General features: G+C 37.6%; 1 protein-coding gene across 1 annotated transcript in view; it reads right to left on the bottom strand.

Annotated features, from left to right (window-relative positions):
• The window catches only part of LOC110460484 (adhesion G protein-coupled receptor A3-like), a 109,425-nt gene that overhangs the window by 19,300 nt on the left and 68,328 nt on the right, over positions 1-21,797 (bottom strand). The window contains exons 4-10 of the mRNA XM_021513425.1: positions 18,634-18,705; positions 16,670-16,741; positions 12,172-12,335; positions 7,211-7,770; positions 5,539-5,688; positions 4,607-4,701; positions 3,972-4,176 (exon numbers count right to left, since the gene is read on the bottom strand). Coding sequence (XP_021369100.1) covers positions 3,972-4,176; positions 4,607-4,701; positions 5,539-5,688; positions 7,211-7,770; positions 12,172-12,335; positions 16,670-16,741; positions 18,634-18,705 — 1,318 coding nt within the window. The remainder of the gene's footprint in view (positions 1-3,971; positions 4,177-4,606; positions 4,702-5,538; positions 5,689-7,210; positions 7,771-12,171; positions 12,336-16,669; positions 16,742-18,633; positions 18,706-21,797) is intronic.

Genomic DNA, 21,797 nt, shown 5'->3' with positions numbered 1-21,797 from the left:
CTCATTTATCTCACCTGTACTCAGGTAGCAGTCAGCCAGGTACAGGTCAACTGTCCACTATGCACTGGACATTAGTCAGCTGGATTAACAATCTACACTGACACAGGGCAACTGGCCACAATGTGAGACCAGCAAGTCGCCTTACAAATCCACACGGACAATTGATAAAGTCTGTTGTAGCGTTGTCTGTGCCTTCGCCAGGGACAGTACCGACATTATCTGTCACCGAATCTGCATCGACATTTTACCTTCAATTATCAACATAGTCCTGCTTAAATCAGTCGTGCCTGAGTGGGTTTCCATACAAAAACAGTGTGCTTTGGGCTCATATACACTGCCTTATCACCACGAACATCAGCATAACACCATGCAATTATCAAAATAATTACCCGTCCATTACGTTTGGCAAAAAAAGGAACAGCCCCACAGACAGAACAACATTATCTGGATATATAATAAACAAAACCAGTCAATTCCCCATAAATCCAGCACCTAGCAGTACACCATGTTAATTTATCCCTTTGACCCAAATCTTATTTTCACCTGTCATTATTTCCAGGTAAAGCATTAAACGTTGTAGCACCACCGTAAGGTAACAGTGGTCCGGCAGATCTTAAGAAAATATTGATACTGGCTGACAGATTGAAATGAAACCGGGGTTCCCTAAATGTTCATTGCACTTCATTTCTCGCGAAGAAAGGCAGACAAAAGGGAGATAATAGACAGCATTATACTAGACAAACATGGCCAGCTTTACTCCGCCACTTGTACCGCACTCCGGTCGTCTAAAATACATTAACACAACAAAAATCATTTAGGAAGCAGAATAGGCTCAACTACGTATAGCTCCTGGCGAAAACTACCTATCGTACGACGCTATCAGTCAGTATTGGAGGGAAAAAACCATGATACATGACTTTCTAAACACTGGCCTTAACAATGAATTCATATTTAAACAGTTACATTTTCAAACAGGTAAAACTGTCAACAACAGAGAGCCCGTGTGTATGATGAATGTGTTCGGAACATTAATCACGTTGTAAAATAGTGAATTAATTGTGACACTGTAGCCACCGCCCCCTTCCCCTCCTCTCCCGCCACGGACAACCTTTACAGGCAGAGTGTAACACAAGTGTAATACAAATACATCTCACCACCTTTAGGGGCTACATAACGGTATGACCTTACAGCTTACATATTAATTCATTATAAAGGGTCAAATAGTCTGCATCAAGCTGTAAGAAACAACAGACATATACAGTGGAAAATATTATTGTAACAGGACCTGAAAAATGCACGGCCAGCGGCCAGTCCAGGGTTCAGACCCTGGCCCCTACAAACTTTAGATGGACGCTCTACAAATTTAGATTCCTGGTCACCGACAATCAATTCTCAGCCCAGTTCCGCTACATTATGTAATGAAAAATTTGAAGGATTTTTTTTAATTTTTTTGTCATTTATTGAAGAATCCTGATGAGTAACACAAGTAAAAATGTCAACAACACAGAAATCATCTAGGATTATTTGTTTTGTCATGTATCATAGAATTCTGGTGAGAAACAAAGGGGTATAATCAAGATTTTAGCACACTAATGAATGCAATGGTGAATGTAGACAGATTAAAAGAATTCTCTCCAGTTACTGCACTGAAAATTACCCAACAGGCCTGAGTAAGGCATAATCATGAATAACAGCCTGATACCAGGGATGTTACAACGTTTGTTATGGAGAACGGAGAAGAAAGGAGCGGCATTACACTGCCACCTGAGTTCGCGGACCAGATTTACGGAGCGTGTAAGTCTGGCCCGAGCCATATAAACTCCTGTACTTTATCAACCCATCTCTATCTTTGCCTTATAAAACACAAACACCAAACACAAGCATTGACAGTTCACCCAGAGTTACCCCTCCTCACAAGGTTTTGAAATTTGATAACATGGAGCTTAAATTTTTCAGTCACACGTGAAAATCACAGAGCAAGTCTAGATAAAAACAGTCGTATACAACAGGGTAGACTGGGACAACAGCATCACAGCACAAGCCTACCATACATAATAGAAAAATTACCCCTGACCCCAGCAGGTCAAATATCATTATATTCTTGGCCTCGTGGTTCATAAAAAAGAATTTGTTAAAAGATTTTGGTAAGAAATTAAGTCAAACTCCTATATTTTAAGAATTTTTAATGTCTCTCCCAGGTTCAACTACATGCTAAATATTATGCCACTTTTTTTTTATCTTTAAAGAAAATAGAAAACGTTTGTAGAAAAACTCATATGCCCCTGATCCTAGTTTGAAAGAAATGTAGCTATATGCAAAGTCTAACCAAAGTCTAACTAAAGAAAGTATAGGTCACTGGGACAAAATGTAATATGATGGTATAGTTTGCCTTAAGATGTACCTGTATCTAACATTTGATGACTTTGGGTCTTGTAATATCAAAGAAATGGTGCTAAATACAGGTAAATGACTAAATTCTGCGCCATGAGCTAAGCAAACATCACATGTATCACTTTTGCCCTTCGCCCATGGAATCAATTTTTGCCCTGGGTTAATTTTTGCCCTGTGTTCTGTGTTAATTTTTGCCCTGTGTTATTTTTTTGCCATGTTAATTTTTGCCCTGTGTTAATTTTTTGCCCTGTGTTAATTTTCGCCCTTTACATCGGATTACTATGTATATCATGTTGTTCACTTTTATTCGCTGTTGTGATAAATTTGCCTTCATGACGGAGGGCAAAAAAGGTGAAAAAATAATCTGCAGCGAAAAATAAAATACTGTTCAAAACGACGTACTATTCCTACAGAAATACGTCCAATATTTCTGTTATGTTTACTTACATTACACGATGGCCATAATCACCAGCTGTTACTGTGATGCTTAGTAATCTATATCATACTTATCACAAACAGCTGTTACTTCTCATTATTGACAAATTCAGATTTTCCACTTTTTCAATTAAAGGTTTAAATTTGCAATAAATTCAAAGTTTTATAACAAAAAGGACATTTACAATAAATGGGATAGGACAAAATAGGGATCAATTGCCACAGGATATTTATACAGAAGTCAGCAGTATGTCTACAGCTTGTCTTCAATATGTCTGCACTACCATGAGAGGGGAGGGTGGTTGTACATATTTGTGTAAGTAATAAATGCTAGAATAACAGCTGGGCTAGGGAGTGATCTCCCCTGATCACACATAAAACTATATTCTTACATCACCAGATTCTAACTATCTATATAACCTATATTTGGACTGCAAATTCAAAATAATTATCTTGAATAACATTATAGCAACTGGTCTTATTTCTCACAAAGTAAAATTACTATAGTCCAATAGGAGTTACTTCCCCTTTTACGGATAAACATTTTTGAGAACATGTGTATTTCAAAGGTTTTAAATGGCTGACATCAGGAAAAATTACCCCATCTTTCCCACAGTAAAAATGATACACAACACGTTAGAAAGAGAACTTTGTGTAGCAAAAAACTTTCGACTTCCTTGAACTGTGACAAAAGCCTGTTGATGTCTTTGAAACCAGGATATCAAATGTTTAAGATATCATATAGTTCATGTGAAAGAAGGATTGCTTCACATATGATCACATTCTTATCACATAATGAATAACATACTCTCATGCTTGTGGTCATTTTAATGTGAAGACAGGAAACTTTCACTCTGTCAAATTTTTGCCCTTAACTGGTAGAAACTGTTTTCTAGCAGTGTTAATTTCACCCTTGACATGTCATTGCTTTGTATAGTTGTTCTGTACTTATTTTGACTGTCGTGATAAATTTTGTTCTCGTTGCTTTTTTGTTTTTAGTCTCAATGTGCTGACAATGTTCACTGCACTATCTCCCATCCTGACAACAGAAGCAGTTATACAACCTCTTGTTACCTAAACACTCACCTTGGAACTTTAATTTGAACAAGTAAAAAATAACAAAACTGGCACACTGCAGTACTCACGTTTTGTCTCTTTTTGAAGGCAGATGAGGTGTCGACAATGCCACTCTGACAGCTGAAGATACTGGTGAAAGCTAGACACGTTATTCCTGTGAAATGTTCCACAGAGACTGTCCGCGCCTCCAGTGCGATGTTCTCCGAGTATTTGGTGATATTCTGCTTCCTGGAAAGCTGCTGGTGAGGGATACCCTCGACAACGTTCACCAACCTGTCAGGACAACACAGTTCTGTGAAACATCTTATCCTCATGAATATATACTTTTAGCAATTGTGCATAAATGTCACAAATAATGAGAAGATATCACACAGAATATACGTGGTTTATCACAGCAAACACCATTATTTGAGATAACCTTCTAGTGATGATGCAGTTATCTTCCTTTGAGTGACACAAACTATATAGTTTACCCATAATAATCAAACTATGAATATTTATTCTTTTAACTGAATACATCCCATGCTGAAATATTAAAAGAAAAAAAAGAAAAATCGCATCAGTATACAAAATATTTTTTAAAAAAGAATATTTATCAATTTTTCCCAATTTTCAGTGTAAGAACTTATACCCTTGTTAATAGTACCTTTCCTAGATAGGAGTTATCTCCCCTACCACACACCCAATCGTACCAGCCACATACCTGGTACAGGCCTTGGAAGCCTTTTGCTCCGACAGGAACATTCCGGCTGGTAAATTCAGCAGCAGGCTCACGATATTCAACAGCACATCTGCCAACTGTTACAAAACATCCAACGTTAATTAATCTGTGCTATATTTTACATACTGTAAACAAAATAAGGTTTCAGAATTTCATGAAGAACAAGACCTTCCAACATCATGCCTGCCAACTTTTTAAACATTTCCATGGGGGAGATTCTGCAAACTGTAAATCAAAACATAAATAAAATGTGTGTATATCCCCTTCAGACAAAATAACCCTTTAAAATGGTATCCTTTGAGTAATTCTCTCTGATGAAATCATTAGATCTTAGATATAGGAATATGCTAAACTTAAGGGTCCAAACCTGGGAGTCTCCCTCCTAAATAGATAGAGTTGACAAATATTCGACATGTTAAGACATCATAGTAATGTCTTGAGGGAAGATCAAAATATCATGGGAAAGGAGATTGTAGGTTGGGCAGGGTAGCCAAAAGGGTGTGGCAGATATCGGGTTTGGGGTGTTGTGGGAAGAGGCGGGATGTGGAGGCAATGTTGGATGGGTAGTGCAATGAAGAGGTGGGGCAGGGGAGGGATTGGGAGTAGGGCTCAGATGGGGAGTGCTCAGGGGGATCTAAAAATAAAGAGTAAGAGGTAGAGCAGGGTGAGGATTGGGAGTAGGGTTAAGATGAGGAGTGCTCAAGGTGATCTAAAAATAAAGAGTAAGAGGTAGAGCAGGGTAGGGTGTAGAGTAAAACTAAGAGGCGAGAGGCAGGAAGGATAAGAGGAAGAAAAGATAATTGGAGGAACGAAGGATAAGTGGAAGATTAGACAGCTGGACACAGAAAGGATCAGTGAAAGATTATAAATTGCTGAACAACAACATTTACAGACTGTCTTTTTTGTCACATTACCTCTTCCTGTTGGTAGGCAAAAGGTGCCATCCTGTCGAGGGCACGCGACACCAGGGTCAGGTCGGTGGAATATGACAGGTGGTTAGGTATCAACACCAGCCTCTGGAGGTCACGCATTGTCCGCAGCAGGCCACTCGAGTTACTTAGCAACTGAAACAGAACACAGGAAGCAACATGTCATTTTTTTCTTGAAATTAATATTTTCGCTGTTCACTATACAAAACATAAACATGAATGACACCATAGTTCACACCATAGCAGTCAATGGGAGGTTTTCACTACTGGCACACAGACAATTCTAACTGTTACTGTGAATCTGTAGCTTTAGGTTCCTTAAGTCTGTTAAAATCGACAAAGTATTCATATTTATATTACACACACAATTGGGAAGCTAATGTATAAACAAATTTGTTGGTTTCGTATTGTCTCAAATGAAAATTGTTGTTTTTTCTTTTCTTTTTTTACATTTTTTATCAGACTCATATTTACATATGATAAAGTTGATACAAATAGTCTTCTGGCACATTTCATTCCGAGTCCTTTAAGTTATTCACATCATAGCTGTATTGAAGTTTTTAGTTCAGCTGCAGTCACAAAAACCATAAAACACTGAGAGCAAGTATTATGATACAGTAATAGATTCTATAAAACGTAACTCCTGAAAAACGATGACTTGATGATCATAAAACCTGTCTAATCTGTACAAAACTTATAAATATCCAAATGTATCATTAACAACAAGAGCGAGTTCATAAACAAGCAGCATTTGTGCCTCTGAGCAATCAATGGTATTTAATTACACAAATTAATGAGTTGAGAGGAAAAAACTTCCGATGAAAATATTTGACTTTGAAGCGGAAATTGCTATAAGGCACTACAGAGGTGCCTCGTTAAGATTCTTTCGAGGATGTAATTATCTAACCCAGCAGTGACCCAATTAACGGAGTAGTATATGACCTATATATATAGATCTATAAATATCATAAATACACTTCTTTAATCATCATCATATCAAAAATGGGCTACTGTTTTGTAAGGAAGCAACAGAGAATTCAACGACAACTAGAAATGTGTGCAAGACATAATTGAGATATTAGTGTCAGTTTGACAATAAGTCACAGTGACCTTGACCTTAGAACATGAAATATGAACTCACAGGTTTACTCATGCTTAATCTTTGTATCATTGTTTTTTATCAGTCATCGAGAAATTAAGTTACTAGAGTGATGACAATGCATTGGTAGAAAAAAGAAAAAAAAAGAATAACGGTGACCTTGGCCTTGACCTTGGAATCCAGAAATATTTTAGGCATTCTCATGCATGCTTGATTTTAAAAGTTTGATCAAAATCTGTAACGAGATAAAGTCGCTAGAGCGATGACATGGAATCAGGACGAGATGCAACAGGATCAACAAGGGTACCATTATATGCCTCCGTCCCTTGGCGAGGGTATAACAAATATCTTAAATCAGTGGTGAAATTGTATGAATGCATTAAAAAAGTTCAGTACATTCAGACACCATTTCTTCATACATATCAGAGTTCAGTACATCGAGATAACCATATGCAAGAAAACATGTCCGTGAGACAGGTTATATAGACAATCTGTACAATCTTTGATGATTGTAGTAAACTTCTTAACACAATTTTTGAGTTTAGAATCTGTACTTACGTTGTCTGTTAGACTCTCGCCGATAGACTGGAGTTGACGAGTTGTATCACTGGTAAATTCACACTGGTCAACATTGAGATCGCGCCAGTGACCCTCCGGCGTGCAGTCATACGTTGCAAGTCTTTCCCGGCCTCGCTTACAAGGAAGCTCACTGCGTACGCCTGCTACTGTTTTCGGCCATTTGTAAACGCCCCGTTCTGTTTTAGATGTGATTGCTATGCAATACAGGGCAGAGCTGGAGATGACAACGATGTTGATGTCATCCGAGACGTTGCCCTGTGGCGTGGTCACCATACACTGCCAGATACCAGTGTCGTCCTTCCCAAGGTCATCAAGTAACAGTCTTTGTGTCATCATAGTTCTGTCCTGTGACGTGTAAGTGTGCACAAAGATCCCAGCAGAGCGATTGGTCGTTACCACGCCACCCTTTCTCACCCAAAACATGTGCATATTGTCGTCAACGACAGATGCCTGACACTCAAATGGAATCTTGTCTCCCTCAAACACAACCTGGCTTTTACTGGGCGTGATCTCAAACAGTGGCAGCTCCAGTGGGCGATCTAGCAACACAAGCAAAACGATCAGTGACAAATAATGATAATCACAATCAATGCAAACTGCCTTGTTGCTGTTGAACCAAATAGCAATTGTAACATTACCTAGGTTTACTTTAAGACATTTTACTCAAAATGTGTATGTTACCAAGCTATTTAGGATTCCATGCAAACAATTTATACACTACACTAGACAAACAACTCAAGTTATACGCAATCTGTTTTCCTTGCGATTAAGAATAGAAAAGTAAGGTTGTAAAATTAAGTGTGTAAGAAATATACATAATCTATACAAAATCCTATTATGGTAGATACCCTATGAAATATCCCATACCTATATTCTACCCTAATGATGTACAACCAGCTGACTGTAACATTTATCATCTTTCCCAAAGGAGTTCTACACCATAAACTTGTACAATTTAATTAATGCAAGGTAATTACCTGAGGACAACTTTGAAAGGCAAACATGAAAGAGTTTATTTTTATTCATTTTTAAATTTACAATATTACAATAGATAATAAATTAAGAAGTAATAATTGAAATATATTTTAAAATACATAAAGGGAGATACCTCATACACAAGCTATAGTACAATGTATGAGCAAGGTAACCAAATAACCTGAACAGAGTACCAGTCAGATACAAGGGTACATAGGTACTTATGAGTTGTTGACATTGAGGGATCGATCAACAGACACATAAGTAACCGGGAAGGGCAGACAGACAGACAGACAGACAGACAGACAGACAGACAGACAGACAGAAGAGAACACTGACCTCCTCCCGTGTCTGACCATCGGTCAGTAATTACTTAGATGTCCACCATTATACCAGTAAATCTTTGTCTGACCTCATCCCCGAGATAAATGTGTTTGCAGAGGAGCTGCATTCTATACATAGCCACAGTTTAAGCAATATCAGTGTTTATGGGCAGTAGGGGTGGGGGGATACATGCACAAGTATCAGATCGGTGGTTATGGGCGATGGGGGATACATGTTCAAGTATCAGATCAGTGTTTATGGGCAGTAGGGGTGCGGGGATACATGTACAAGTATCAGATCAGTGTTTATGGGCAGTAGGGGTGGGGGGGAAACATGTACAAGTATCAAATCAGTGTTTATGGGCAGTAAGGGTAGGGGGATACATGTACAAGTATCAGATGAGTGGTTATGGGCAGTAGGGGTGGGGGGATACATGTACAAGTATCAAATCGGTGGATATGGGCAGAAGGGGTAGGGGGATACATGTACAAGTATCAGATGAGTGGTTATGGGCAGTAGGGGTGGGGGGATACATGTACAAGTATCAGATCAATGTTTATGGGCAGAGGGGGTGGGGGGATACATGTACAAGTATCAGATCAGTGTTTATGGGCAGTAGGGGTGGGGGGATACATGTACAAGTATCAAATCGGTGGATATGGGCAGAAGGGGTAGGGGGATACATGTACAAGTATCAGATCAATGTTTATGGGCAGAAGGGGTGGGGGGATACATGTACAAGTATCAGATCAGTGTTTATGGGCAGTAGGGGTGGGGGGATACATGTACAAGTATCAGATCAGTGTTTATGGTTAGTAGGGGTGGGGGATATATGTTCAAGTATCAAATCGGTGGATATGGGCAGTAGGGATGGGGGATACATGTACAAATATCAGATCAGTGTTTATGGGGCAGTAGGGGAATACATGTACATGTACAAGTATCAGAGATCAGAAGTAGGTTCCACCAGCATCTTGTGGCAGATTTTAACTGTACATTAGATTACAGTCGTCTTCTAGCTTCGCGCTAGAGGGAATTTCTCTTTACCTCAGTGGTAGGAAGTTAGGGATCGCACTACTCTCTTTCCTGTTACAATCTCAACCAACCACTTCATGACTTTCAACTAGCATGACTAGAGGTGCAATGACAGAGAGGCTTGTCATCTGCCTTGATCATTCCGTAGTTGACATTATTCTTGTCTATTATTGTCAATGTGATGGAGGGATGTTGTCACAATTCTACGATTGCATGTACCCTCAAACAAGTATATATATATGTGTGTCTGTGTGTCACAAAAATAGGCTGGCCACTATATATACAATCATTTTGTGTCAATGTGACATATTGTTATGTGTGCCCGAACAGAACTAGAATCTACAGCTGTATCCTGTTCCTACTACTACCCACTCATTATTTCAGACCCAGGATACGAGTGTCAGCCACACTGCTGTTTTTTGTATATTCCCCACCCCTGGGGCAGTACCCAAAGAACCTAATGACCCTAACATCTGTGTAGGTATATAGAACCAGCGGACACTGCAAAACAAATCGCCACACAGACCCAGTAGGGGCCTCAGGACATAACAACCACCTGGAGCACACAATGACTGTCTGGACCACGATCACAATGGTCAAATCATCACTTATGGAGGTGTGTAATGAAATTTGACACTTGAGTGACCTCCCCTTCATGAACTCTTCTATGGGACCATGTAATTACAGGGCCAGTCCTTCCAGGTGACAGACTGGGTCTCTAATAGGCTAAACAAAACTCTGGGGGACGGGTCAAACCTGCGAATCTCTCTCCTACAGCCCTCAGAGCCGTCAAAACTGTGAATTTCTTCATTAAACTTGTGAATTTGTAATGGGTTTTAAAACCACTAAATTGTCTGTGGTGTGATACAATCAAAACCACAAAAGCCGAAGTAAGAGAACTTTCATTTCCTGAAGCGTTCATGCATGTTTCTCATCAGAAGGGTACAAGATAAGAGGCCATTCAATTTTTATTGAGACATGATCATTATAATCTCTAAAGAAGAAGATTGTCTGGTCAATTGGGATGAGTTTGGGTTCTTTGTATGATAACAACTGTCTTCTGTGAAAATATCTGAATGTCTGTACTACCAGTTTAACTCATTCACCCCTGAAATTTCATAATGAACTGTTCCACCCTTTGAATTGGAGGAGTTCAAATGTGTCTTCAGGGGTGAATGAGTTAAGTGGCCTCTCGAAAACTAAGTGGATGTCTATCGGTTGTAAAATTATTTCAGAGAATGATCATTGCCAACTGTATTTGAGAAGAGATCTTATTATTTAATATTTGACAACCTTTTAATTTTTTTCAAGGGGGAATAACCATTTTGAAAAGAATCCAAAATTGTCTAAAACTGTATATCTTCAATTACGCCTAATTGTCAAAATAATACCATAAATGCCACAGTGTATGGCGTTTATAGTAAAAAAGCATTGAAGTAATTGAAATTAAGCAAATGTGAAATATATAGAAAGTTCTGCTGATTTAAAAAGTCAAAAAACATGTTGAAAATGGTAAAAACCACTATTTTCCCTCTGAAATGTGGTATGTTAAGTTAAATCTACTGTATCAAAACAAAATCACATTGTACCAGGGCTTTAAATATAAATAGATATATTTACATAAATAGACATAGAATACATTATGTATGATGACAAACCAAACCTTTGTGGACTATATAATGTCTGCAAATATATTTTCTATTTTCTATTGGCTAATACTAAACATCAACATGTTGTAACACAATTTTTTGTCAAAATTATCCGTTGTGACATCTCATGTGACAAATGAATTCACATTGAAAGACAAAAATAGCTTTTTTTCTTAGTATTTTCTATTTGATTTGGTGATAAAAAACATTATTTTATGTAAGTAACTACATCGTATTATAAAAAGAATCTCAAAGTCCTCTATTCCATCTGACTTCTCTGAGCTTGTCTAAGGAATTCCATAAATGGGAAAATGATTGAGATTTGTCTATGTAATGCATTTTGTATAATGGCCATGAAAAAATTGAGGAAAAGAAAAAATTGAGGAAAAGAAAACAAGACAGAGTCAGGCTACTAACAACTATGAAAAGTATCTTTCAAATGTTTCTAATACTTCTCCCACTAAATTCAATCCCACAGTGTCTAAAGGCTCACGGTCTGACCTTATTTCAGACGATTAGATTTGCATTTGACCAAGAAATAATTGAGTAAAAGAGTTATTGATATATATGGTTCCAGGGGAGAAAACAGTGCCTCCCCTACAGCTTGCCAGGATAACACTACATAATGTTGGGATCAACAGGCGACGGTACAATACCCAATTACCGTTGTCCCTATCAGGATTTCACAGAAACAATAAAACTACGTCTACGGGGCAGATTTGTTGACCTTATTTGAAATCGTAACTTCAAACGATTTATGTGAAAATAACGGGCTTAAATGGATCATTGATTCCGCCTCCATATAAACCTGTCCATCTTGTATTGGTTTTGACTCCAGCATATTGCGTGCTAATACTGTCGGAAGGCAGGCGAATTGTCTGTGAGCGCATATAAAGGATCTAATATAGAGTCTCGCTGGGCAGAGCCATGTCTTAAATCATAACTTAAATATCGTACCACAATGAAGTTCTTTCTTTTTGAGGCTCTTTACAGTGCGATCCTTCAGCTCCTTGGGTACTGCACAGGTTGTCAATGGTTGGATGCGAATATTTTTCTCCTTTATCCATTTTGCTATCCAGCGCAGGTGACAGTCACATCGTAAATAATCGGACTTAAAGTCACTGTAAAAGTAAATCAACAGAAAAATTAATCAACATGAGATCAAAGAGCTGACACTTGTAGCGGACGCTAGGGTAACATCAGATACAGGTAAATCAGATACAGGTAATTAATGGTCTGTATTAAGTCTGAATAATACATTTATTGATCTCTCCAAAATGACAGTGATTCATACCCGATTAAGGTATAATATATTGTAGCGATTCAAACCTAGTACCATGATGCTTACAAATTTATACATCATCTCCGAGATATTTCCTATACAATTCCCAATGATAAAATTACCACAATAACATCATTATCGTTACAAACAATTCAAGTGTTTGATTTCGTTGAAGGCATTTTAAATTTTCAATAAATATTTCATAACACAAATAAAGCACAAAATGACGGACTACATGTACATTAATTATAATAATATATAGTGTATCGGTTAGCAATGTCTATGTTACTTTGTGTAATTAGTAGCAATGTAACTTAGTGTAATTGTACAATGTAACTTAGTGTAATTAGTAACAATGTATATGTAACTCAGTGTAATTAGTAACAATGTAACTCAGTGTAATTAGTAGCAATGTCTATGTAACTTAGTGTAATTGGTAGCAATGTAACTTAGTGTAATTAGTAGCAATGTCTTTGTAACTTGGCAAGGTAGCAATGTCTATGTAACTTAGTGTAATTAGTAACAATGTCTATGTAACTCAGTGTAATTGGTAGCAATGTATATGTAACTTAGTGTAATTAGTATCAATGTTTATGTAACTCAGTATAATTGGCAGCAACATTTATGTAACTTAGTGTAATTGGTAGCAATGTCTATGTAACTTAGTGTAATTAGTAGCAATGTATCTCAGTGTAATTGGTAGCAATGTCTATGTAATTTAGTGTAATTGGTAGCAATGTCTTTGCAATTTAGTGTAATTTGTAGGAATGTCTTTGTAACTCAATGTAATTGATAGCAATGTTTATGTAACTCAGTGTAATTGGCAGCAACATTTATGTAACTTAGTGTAATTGGTATCAACATCTATGGAACTAAGTGTAATTGGTAGCTGTGTTTCTAAACACTTTCTTTGGGTTGGTAAGTATGAATAGTAGAAAGATTATGTATCACAACCAGTAAGTGTTTACCTGTGATTTTTCGGTGACTAGTATGATGTACTCTGTCAACTTTATTACACAAATGACCAGTGAAGCGTATTTAGCTGTGTGTATGTAACGGTGTAACTGGCACGGTAGCAATGCCTTTGTAACTCATTGTAATTGGTAGTGTTATCTATGTAACTCATTGTAATTTGTAGTGTTATCTATGTAAATCTTTGTAACTCATTATAATTGATAGTGTTATCTATGTAACTTACTATAACTGGTAGTGGTGTCTATGTAACTCAGTGTAGCTGGTAAGTGTCTATGTATCTCAGTGTAACTGGTAGTTGTGTCTATGTAACTCAGTGTAACTGGTAGTGGTGTATATGTAACTCAGTATAACTGGTAGTGGTGTCTATGTAACTCAGTGTAACTGGTAGTGGGGTCTATGTAACTGGTAGTGGTGTCTATGTAACTCAGTGAAACTGGTAGTGGTGTCTATGTAACTCAATGTTACTGGTAGTGGTGTCTATGTAACTCAATGTAACTGGTAGTGGGGTCTATGTAACTCAATGTAACTGGTAGTGGTGTCTATGTTACTCAGTGTAACTGGTAAGTGTCTATGTATCTCAGTGTAACTGGTAGTGGTGTCTATGTAACTCATTGTAACTGGTAGTGGTGTCTATGTAACTCAGTGTAGCTGGTAAGTGTCTATGTATCTCAGTGTAACTGGTAGTTGTGTCTATGTACCTCAGTGTAACTGGTAGTGGTGTCTATGTAACTCATTGTAACTGGTAGTGGTGTCTATGTAACTCAGTGAAACTGGTAGTGGTGCCTATGTAACTCAATGTTACTGGTAGTGGTGTCTATGTAACTGGTAGTGGTGTCTATGTAACTCAGTATAACTGGTAGTGGTGTCTATGTAACTCAGTGTAACTGGTACTGGTGTCTATGTAACTCAGTGTAACTGGTAGTGGGGTCTATGTAACTCAGTGTAACTGGTAGTGGTGTCTATGTTACTCAGTGTAACTGGTAAGTGTCTATGTATCTCAGTGTAACTGGTAGTGGTGTCTATGTAACTAAGTATAACTGGTAGTGGTGTCTATGTAACTCAGTGTAGCTGGTAAGTGTCTATGTATCTCAGTGTAACTGGTAGTTGGGTCTATGTAACTCAGTGTAACTGGTAGTGGTGTATATGTAACTCAGTATAACTGGTAGTGGTGTCTATGTAACTCAGTGTAACTGGTAAGTGTTTATGTATCTAGTGTAACTGGTAGTGGTGTCTATGTAACTCAGTGTAACTGGTAGTGGGGTCTATGTAACTCAGTGTAGCTGGTAGTGGGGTCTATGTAACTCAGTGTTACTGGTAGTGGTGTCTATGTAACTCAGTGTAACTGGTAGTGGTGTCTTATGTAACTCAGTGAAACTGGTAGTGGTGTCTATGTAACTCAATGTTACTGGTAGTGGTGTCTATGTAACTGGTAGTGGTGTCTATGTAACTCAGTGGAACTGGTAGTAGGGTTATGTAACTCAGTGTAACTGGTAGTGGTGTCTTATATAACTCAGTGAAACTGGTAGTGGTGTCTATGTAACTCAATGTTACTGGTAGTGGTGTCTATGTAACTGGTAGTGGTGTCTATGTAACTCAGGGTAACTGGTAGTGGTGTCTATGTAACTCAGTGGAACTGGTAGTAGGGTTATGTAACTCAGTGTAACTGGTAGTGGTGTCTTATATAACTCAGTGAAACTGGTAGTGGTGTCTATGTAACTCAATGTAACTAGTAGTGGTGTCTATGTAACTCAGTGTAACTGGAAGTGGTGTCTATGTTACTCAGTGTAACTGGTAAGTGTCTATGTAACTCAGTGTAACTGGTAGTGGAGTCTATGTAACTCAGTGTAACTGGAAGTGGAGTCTATGTAACTCAGTGTAACTGGGAGTGGTGTCTATGTAACTCAGTGTAACTGGTATTGGGGTCTATGTAACTCAGTGTAGCTGGTAGTGGTGTCTATGTAACTCAGTGTTACTGGTAGTGGTGTCTATGTGACTCAGTGTAACTGGTAGTGGGGTCTATGTAACTCAGTGTAACTGGTATTGGGGTCTATGTAACTCAGTGTAGCTGGTAGTGGGGTCTATGTATCTCAGTGTTACTGGTAGTGGTGTCTATGTAACTCAGGGTAACTGGTAGTGGTGTCTATGTAACTCAGTGTAACTGTTTATTGTGTCTATGTAACTCAGTGTTACTGGTAGTGGTGTCTATGTAACTCAGGGTAACTGGTAGTGGTGTCTATGTAACTCAGTGTAGCTGGTAGTGGTGTCTATGTAACTCAGTGTAACTGTTAGTGGGGTATATGTAACTCAGTGTAGCTGGTAGTGGGGTCTATGTAACTCAGTGTTACTGGTAGTGGTGTCTATGTGACTCAGTGTAACTGGTAGTGGGGTCTATGTAACTGGTAGTGGTGTCTATGTAACTCAGTGTAGCTGGTAGTGGTGTCTATGTATCTCAGTGTTACTGGTAGTGGTGTCTATGTAACTCAGGGTAACTGGTAGTGGTGTCTATGTAACTCAGTGTAACTGGTAGTGGTGTCTATGTAACTCAGTGTAACTGGTAGTAGGGTTATGTAACTCAGTGTAACTGGTAGTGGTGTCTATGTAACTCAGTGTAACTGGTAGTGGGGTCTATGTAACTCAGTGTAACTGGTAAGTGTCTATGTAACTCAGTGTAACTGGTAGTGGTGTTTATGTAACTCAGTGTAACTGGTAGTGGTGTCTATGTAACTCAGTGTAACTGGAAGTGATGAAATGTCTTTGTAATGTAATGTAAATGGCAAAGATACCTAAACTAACTGAATACAAATATTTTAATTTTAGATTTGTATGGAACATTTGAGTAAATGGCACACCTCCTGTCACTCCTATTGACAATGCCTCATAACTACCATATATCCTCACAGCGTTCCCCTCCCACCCATCCAATGTCCCTCCCCACCCCCAATTACACACTCTACCCTCCATTGCTCTTAATGGTGTGTACTCTATTGATTGTAAGCTTGAGAAGGACTTCAGTTTTATAGGCAACAAGTCTGTTTTCAATACAGTCAATATTAATTCTGAATAAGGGGTTGAACAATTGATTTACAAGTCAAAGTGTCCACAGTGCTAAAACAAACACACTAACATTTTTTATGGAAGACTGTGCTGGAATTTTAAGTGACACACACAGTAAAATAGCCACCATCGACACACACTTACATTTTGCGGAGGGAGATGAGGTCGCTAAAAGTGCCTTCAGGAATGGTGTTGAGCTTGTTGTAGGATAAGGACCTACAATAAATGACAAGTGCGATGAAAATGACGATAACAAAAACATCCAGCCTCCTGTCAACGCCACAATACATCTCATTAAAAGGGAATAAATACCAGGCTCCGTAGCTCTTGATTCAAATGTCACTACTCTAAGGGCTGGTGAAATTTTAACGAGGTGTTACTTTTCTTTTGTATTTTTTTCCCTCCCCTACAATTTGTAAAGTGAAGAATCATCCAATATGTGGTAAATGTTCCCAAGGTAGGGGTTTTAATACCATTAAGCATTTTTCAGACCAGTACATCAGCTATATATCTACACGTATTTTTATCTAGTATTTTTATCTAGCCATCGCACAAATGAATCAACTTTTTTCCTATGAAAGGTTGAGGAGGCTGGCTGGCTCTTTATGAAGAAAAGATTCACGGGAGCACAAAGGTTATCCTGAATTTGACTTGTATACATATAGATGATACTCACATTTACTTACATAAAAGTACATATAGTGCTAAAGTAAATTTGGGGCTTACAACAGTTTTATCAATTTTAGATTATTAAGTTCATCAATTCTGGAAGCAAAGCATTAAATGAGTAAGTGTCTAAAAGTCCTTTTTCAAATTTTCAAATTTTCAAAATAGAGTATGAAAACTAATTATTTTTTACAATGATCAGAGCCAAGACAATGAATGATAATCTACAAGCCGTTCCAATGCACCCCCACTAGATTCATGTTTTTTATCCGAGTTAAAATTTATAACATGATACTGTATTTATCCTGCAATAAGCCCAGGGGCCAACACAGAATATCTAACTCAAAACATAGTGGTGGGCTTATTACAGGACAATGAAACAGCATTCGTAGGCATGGTCTTATTGCCAGATAAATACAGTAATTTATTCCAAAATGAAGATTTTCAATGATGAAAACTAATAAATTATTTCCTCAAAATTGAAGGATACTTACAGCACTATAAAAGCACCACTTAGCAATCAAACCTATTTGAGTACCCGACCACCATCCGTATATATTTACTCTTTATAGCACTGCATAAATTTCCTGAAATCTTATATTCTCCATAAAAGTTCTAGAATGCTTAATGATTTGACATGTGACTGTGAAACCAGGAAAACTTTTCACCTTTTTTAAAATGTCCTCGCATTTGTCGTCTGTAGACTCTGGTGATCAGATTAACATTAAAATATTGTGTGCATGGCCTTCTATAATGTTATTGTCACCAACATAAAATTCAAATTTAGCTATTAAATATAATGGTGCATGTATCCTTTTAAAACAGGTTTTTCTAATATGAATATAATTTTATATTTTATTTATTGCTAATTATACCGAAATCAAGCAATAAATTTCAGTTTATAATCTCTGAATTATCAATCAAATTAAAAAATAACTCCACACAATCTTTTATGGGCATATCATGTGTTCAATGATGGGAATGGCAATAAGTCTAACAGTTAGTATAACGGCAGGTCCAAACAGGATTTCCCCGACTTTAACGAAATAGTTTCATTTATCTTTCATCTGTTATTGAAGATATATTCACTTAATATTTACAACGGTGCTTCAGAAAGTCATAACCTTTCTACATGTATAAGATCGATAGAATGTTTTTTTTTAAGTAATTGCATCTTAATTTATTCAGATCTGAGTGGATTATCGTTAATCCTATAAGAATTTCATTGAAATCCGTACAGTCTGTGCTCTGATTCTGAATTAAATTGTAAAATTTCATATTTTATTTCACAAACATCCTTAGATTCATTTTGTAGATCTAACTACACAGAAAATAGAAACATTTGAATTCATCGTTAGGTTGAATTTATTGAATTCCTGAAGTGAATTCTAAATGTCTGAATTGAATGACCTGAAGCCACGTGGTGTGCATATGTAACTCACAATTTCTGCAGACTGGACATTCCGGTAAACATGGACGTATTCACACTGCCGATGTTGTTGTAGGTCAGATCTCTGAAACAACAATTAAACAAGATTAAAAAAATAAAATATTCAAAAGTAATAATCATTTTTCTCTGTCAAATTCTTCCAGCAGCTTGCATCAAAGTGTTGATTTATTAATATGTAATTTCAAAATTGCTCCCGAAGTGCTTGAAAAGACAGACAGCTTCTCATTAGAAATTCCAGGTCCTGACAACATTAGGAATGTCAGCAGAATTGTTTGGGTAATTATCAAACCAATTTTGAGCCAAGCATCTGCTCAATGTCAGTGTGACTGGCTGTGACACACCCAGGCTATGTTGTAGACAGGTTATAACGCACTGATCAATAGGCTCAGACACTAAACCATCAAAAATCAGTCCCTCAATTCTCCATTACTGTCGAGATATTTAACAATTCATTCGGTCTATATCTATGAATAAAATATTTAATAATTTTGTGCAAGGAACTCTTGAACGTAAACTCAGGCTTGAAAAATGACACCTCGGAAACCTTAAACATTACAAGACACTGATATTGCTAGAATCACAATCTGGATCATACGAGAGGAAGGGGCTTTAGAAACCAACACCACCAAGTCAATCATGTCATTCAAATTCTTTTCCTTCTGTTTTAATTTTTTTGATCCAGTTTTTTATGATTTTCAAAAAATTTAAAATTAATGTCATTCTGATATGCCAAAGATGATGCTTACATTTGAATTAGAACAACGTTTGTAAATCGTCTGACAAATGCTGGGGCAAGAGCAACCATTTTCACATGTTACAAAGTACAAACGAGGATCAGGTTTGTAACAGTTAAAATTAGATTTCTCACTCAATTAGAACATTTCAAACAAAGCGACTGTCTGCCTTTGTCCTACTGTGTAAGGGTGTGATGGTGTTAACCTTTGAAATGGAGCTCCATTCTCTAACACAATTATCCTCCAACAATCGGAGTCCATCAAAACTGTATAGTATATATACCAGTATATACAACAATCTCCTTGTTTCAGCCCTACAGGGCACTACCATAACATACAAAACCGTTTTAGTCGCAAAATATTTGAAATTCTAACGACAAAATCAACTGTCTTTAAATAAGTACAACCAAATCACCAGTCCAATGGATTCTATCAGATCAACAAGAGGCCCAAAGGGCCTTTATGCTCACACTATTAAAGCTTTATCTTAAAATCTATTTATGTGATTTGATGTTAAACTGTCTGGGGTTTGTTTTCTCCATTCATCAATTTTTTTTCAATATTTACTTGCTACATTTTTCAAATATTCAGGGATGTTACGGTAAATGCAGGGTCACATGACCTTTCCCATGGTGACACAGTGAAGTAACAACATCCTATCGCCTTTGTTGTGTCTAGTGTAATGTATTGACCCAGTAACTCAATAACAGTACCCAAGTGTGCATAGCCTATTGACTTGACTCAAACTTTAGTATTTTTTATTAATAAAATTGCACACAAAAAATGAGGAAATAGATACTTCAATGAATATCAAAGGAGGTGAATGTACTTTGTGACCTCACTTCAAAGTCTAGTGGTCGGGTAGCGTGTGGATATACAGGTGGGACCAGGTAAACAATTACAGGTATCACAGGCACAGGTGTGATAAGGTGTGCTACATCAGGTACGATCAGATGTCTATCTAGATGAACAGACCAATCAGATATTTTGGTGCCTTATTTAGTATAAATTCAACCAGGTAATGCTACACTAAAATCTAATCACTCATTGAAATCTAAACCTTTTCTTATGTCACTATAAAATATAAACTTTATTTATTCCACAACAATTATGAAACAAGTTATTTCAACTTATATTTATCACTCTTGTTGGCCCGGATGTAAGCGCGCGGGGGTCTTGTTGTGGGAGGAAACCGGAGTACCCGGAGAAAACCCACATGGTCGGACAGGTGACCCCTATACCTTTTCACGTCCGATCGGGGAATCGAACCCCGGTCGCCACCAGTGTATGTCACTACATTACAATATATCATAACGTAGACTTATTTAAGAACCAATCAGTTCATTGACATATCAGTATTATAGAGCTCACACCAATCAGTACATTGACATATCAGTATTATAGAGCTCACACCAATCTGCTTGAGATCTAGATCGTTTGACAGCATTTGAAACCCTGGTGTGCAGGTACGTGTGGGTTCGACTCCACGTTTCAGGGCCAACTAATGTGTTAGACTACAGGGCTAGGTTTTAATCAGCTCAGTCATTTAAGGACGGGCCAGGTTTTGGTCATGGAGGAAAACTGGAGTACCTGGGGGAAACCACCAACCTATGGCCAGTACCTGCCCCACTGCGGCCAATCAGACATTAGGGGCTTAAAAATAATTGGAAGATATTGTGAATTTTTGGTCATCCTTTCCCTTAGAATATTAACTGTTTGCTTCAAATTCAACGTAATACATTTGTATGAATGATTAAAAATAAAGAGCAGTTGGAAATATACCTGTGTAAGGGCGCCTCTGATCTTTCAAAAGAAATGGAGACCAGAAACCTTGAGATTAACAAAATACAAATTTGGTTTTAATCAATCAGACCAATGTTTTAGAAAAATTGACAGAAGCCAGGGGACTGGAACAAAAGAGTGGGTGGGTGGGAGTAAATCTTAACGTAGAGTTACATATCTACTGAGGTAGGAAATCATTAACGTAGAGTGTTAGGTAAGATCAATAGATTGATATCGGCCACTAGACTTAAGAGGTTGACACTTACAGATCGTTCCCTTGCTCTATAACTTTAACGGGACACCTAACTGCCATTTCTTGTAGGAGTGTAGTGGAATCGGTCTGGTTTCCTGTCCGCGGCTGTTAATGACATCCTATTTCACTCCTTACCTCAACAGCTACTTCCTCCTCGTACTTGTGTTACATGTCGTACGCGAACACATCCTACTGATTCACACTCGTAGTAGAGAAATTTACTACCTACATTTCTCCAGTCCCATCCTTTTCCAACGAAGATGAGGCAATACTTTGTTGTATTTGCCACACTTTTTTAATTTTTCATGGGGGAGAACATGCATGCTTAGAATTAAGACAAAAATAAAATGTGTGTATGTACACTGTATTAGGACGCGGGGGGGGTGG

The sequence above is a fragment of the Mizuhopecten yessoensis genome, unplaced genomic scaffold (genome assembly GCF_002113885.1).
Source record: "Mizuhopecten yessoensis strain PY_sf001 unplaced genomic scaffold, ASM211388v2 scaffold10409, whole genome shotgun sequence".
Taxonomy (NCBI): Eukaryota; Metazoa; Mollusca; class Bivalvia; order Pectinida; family Pectinidae; genus Mizuhopecten; species Mizuhopecten yessoensis.
This window is presented reverse-complemented; position numbering and strand designations above follow the sequence as displayed.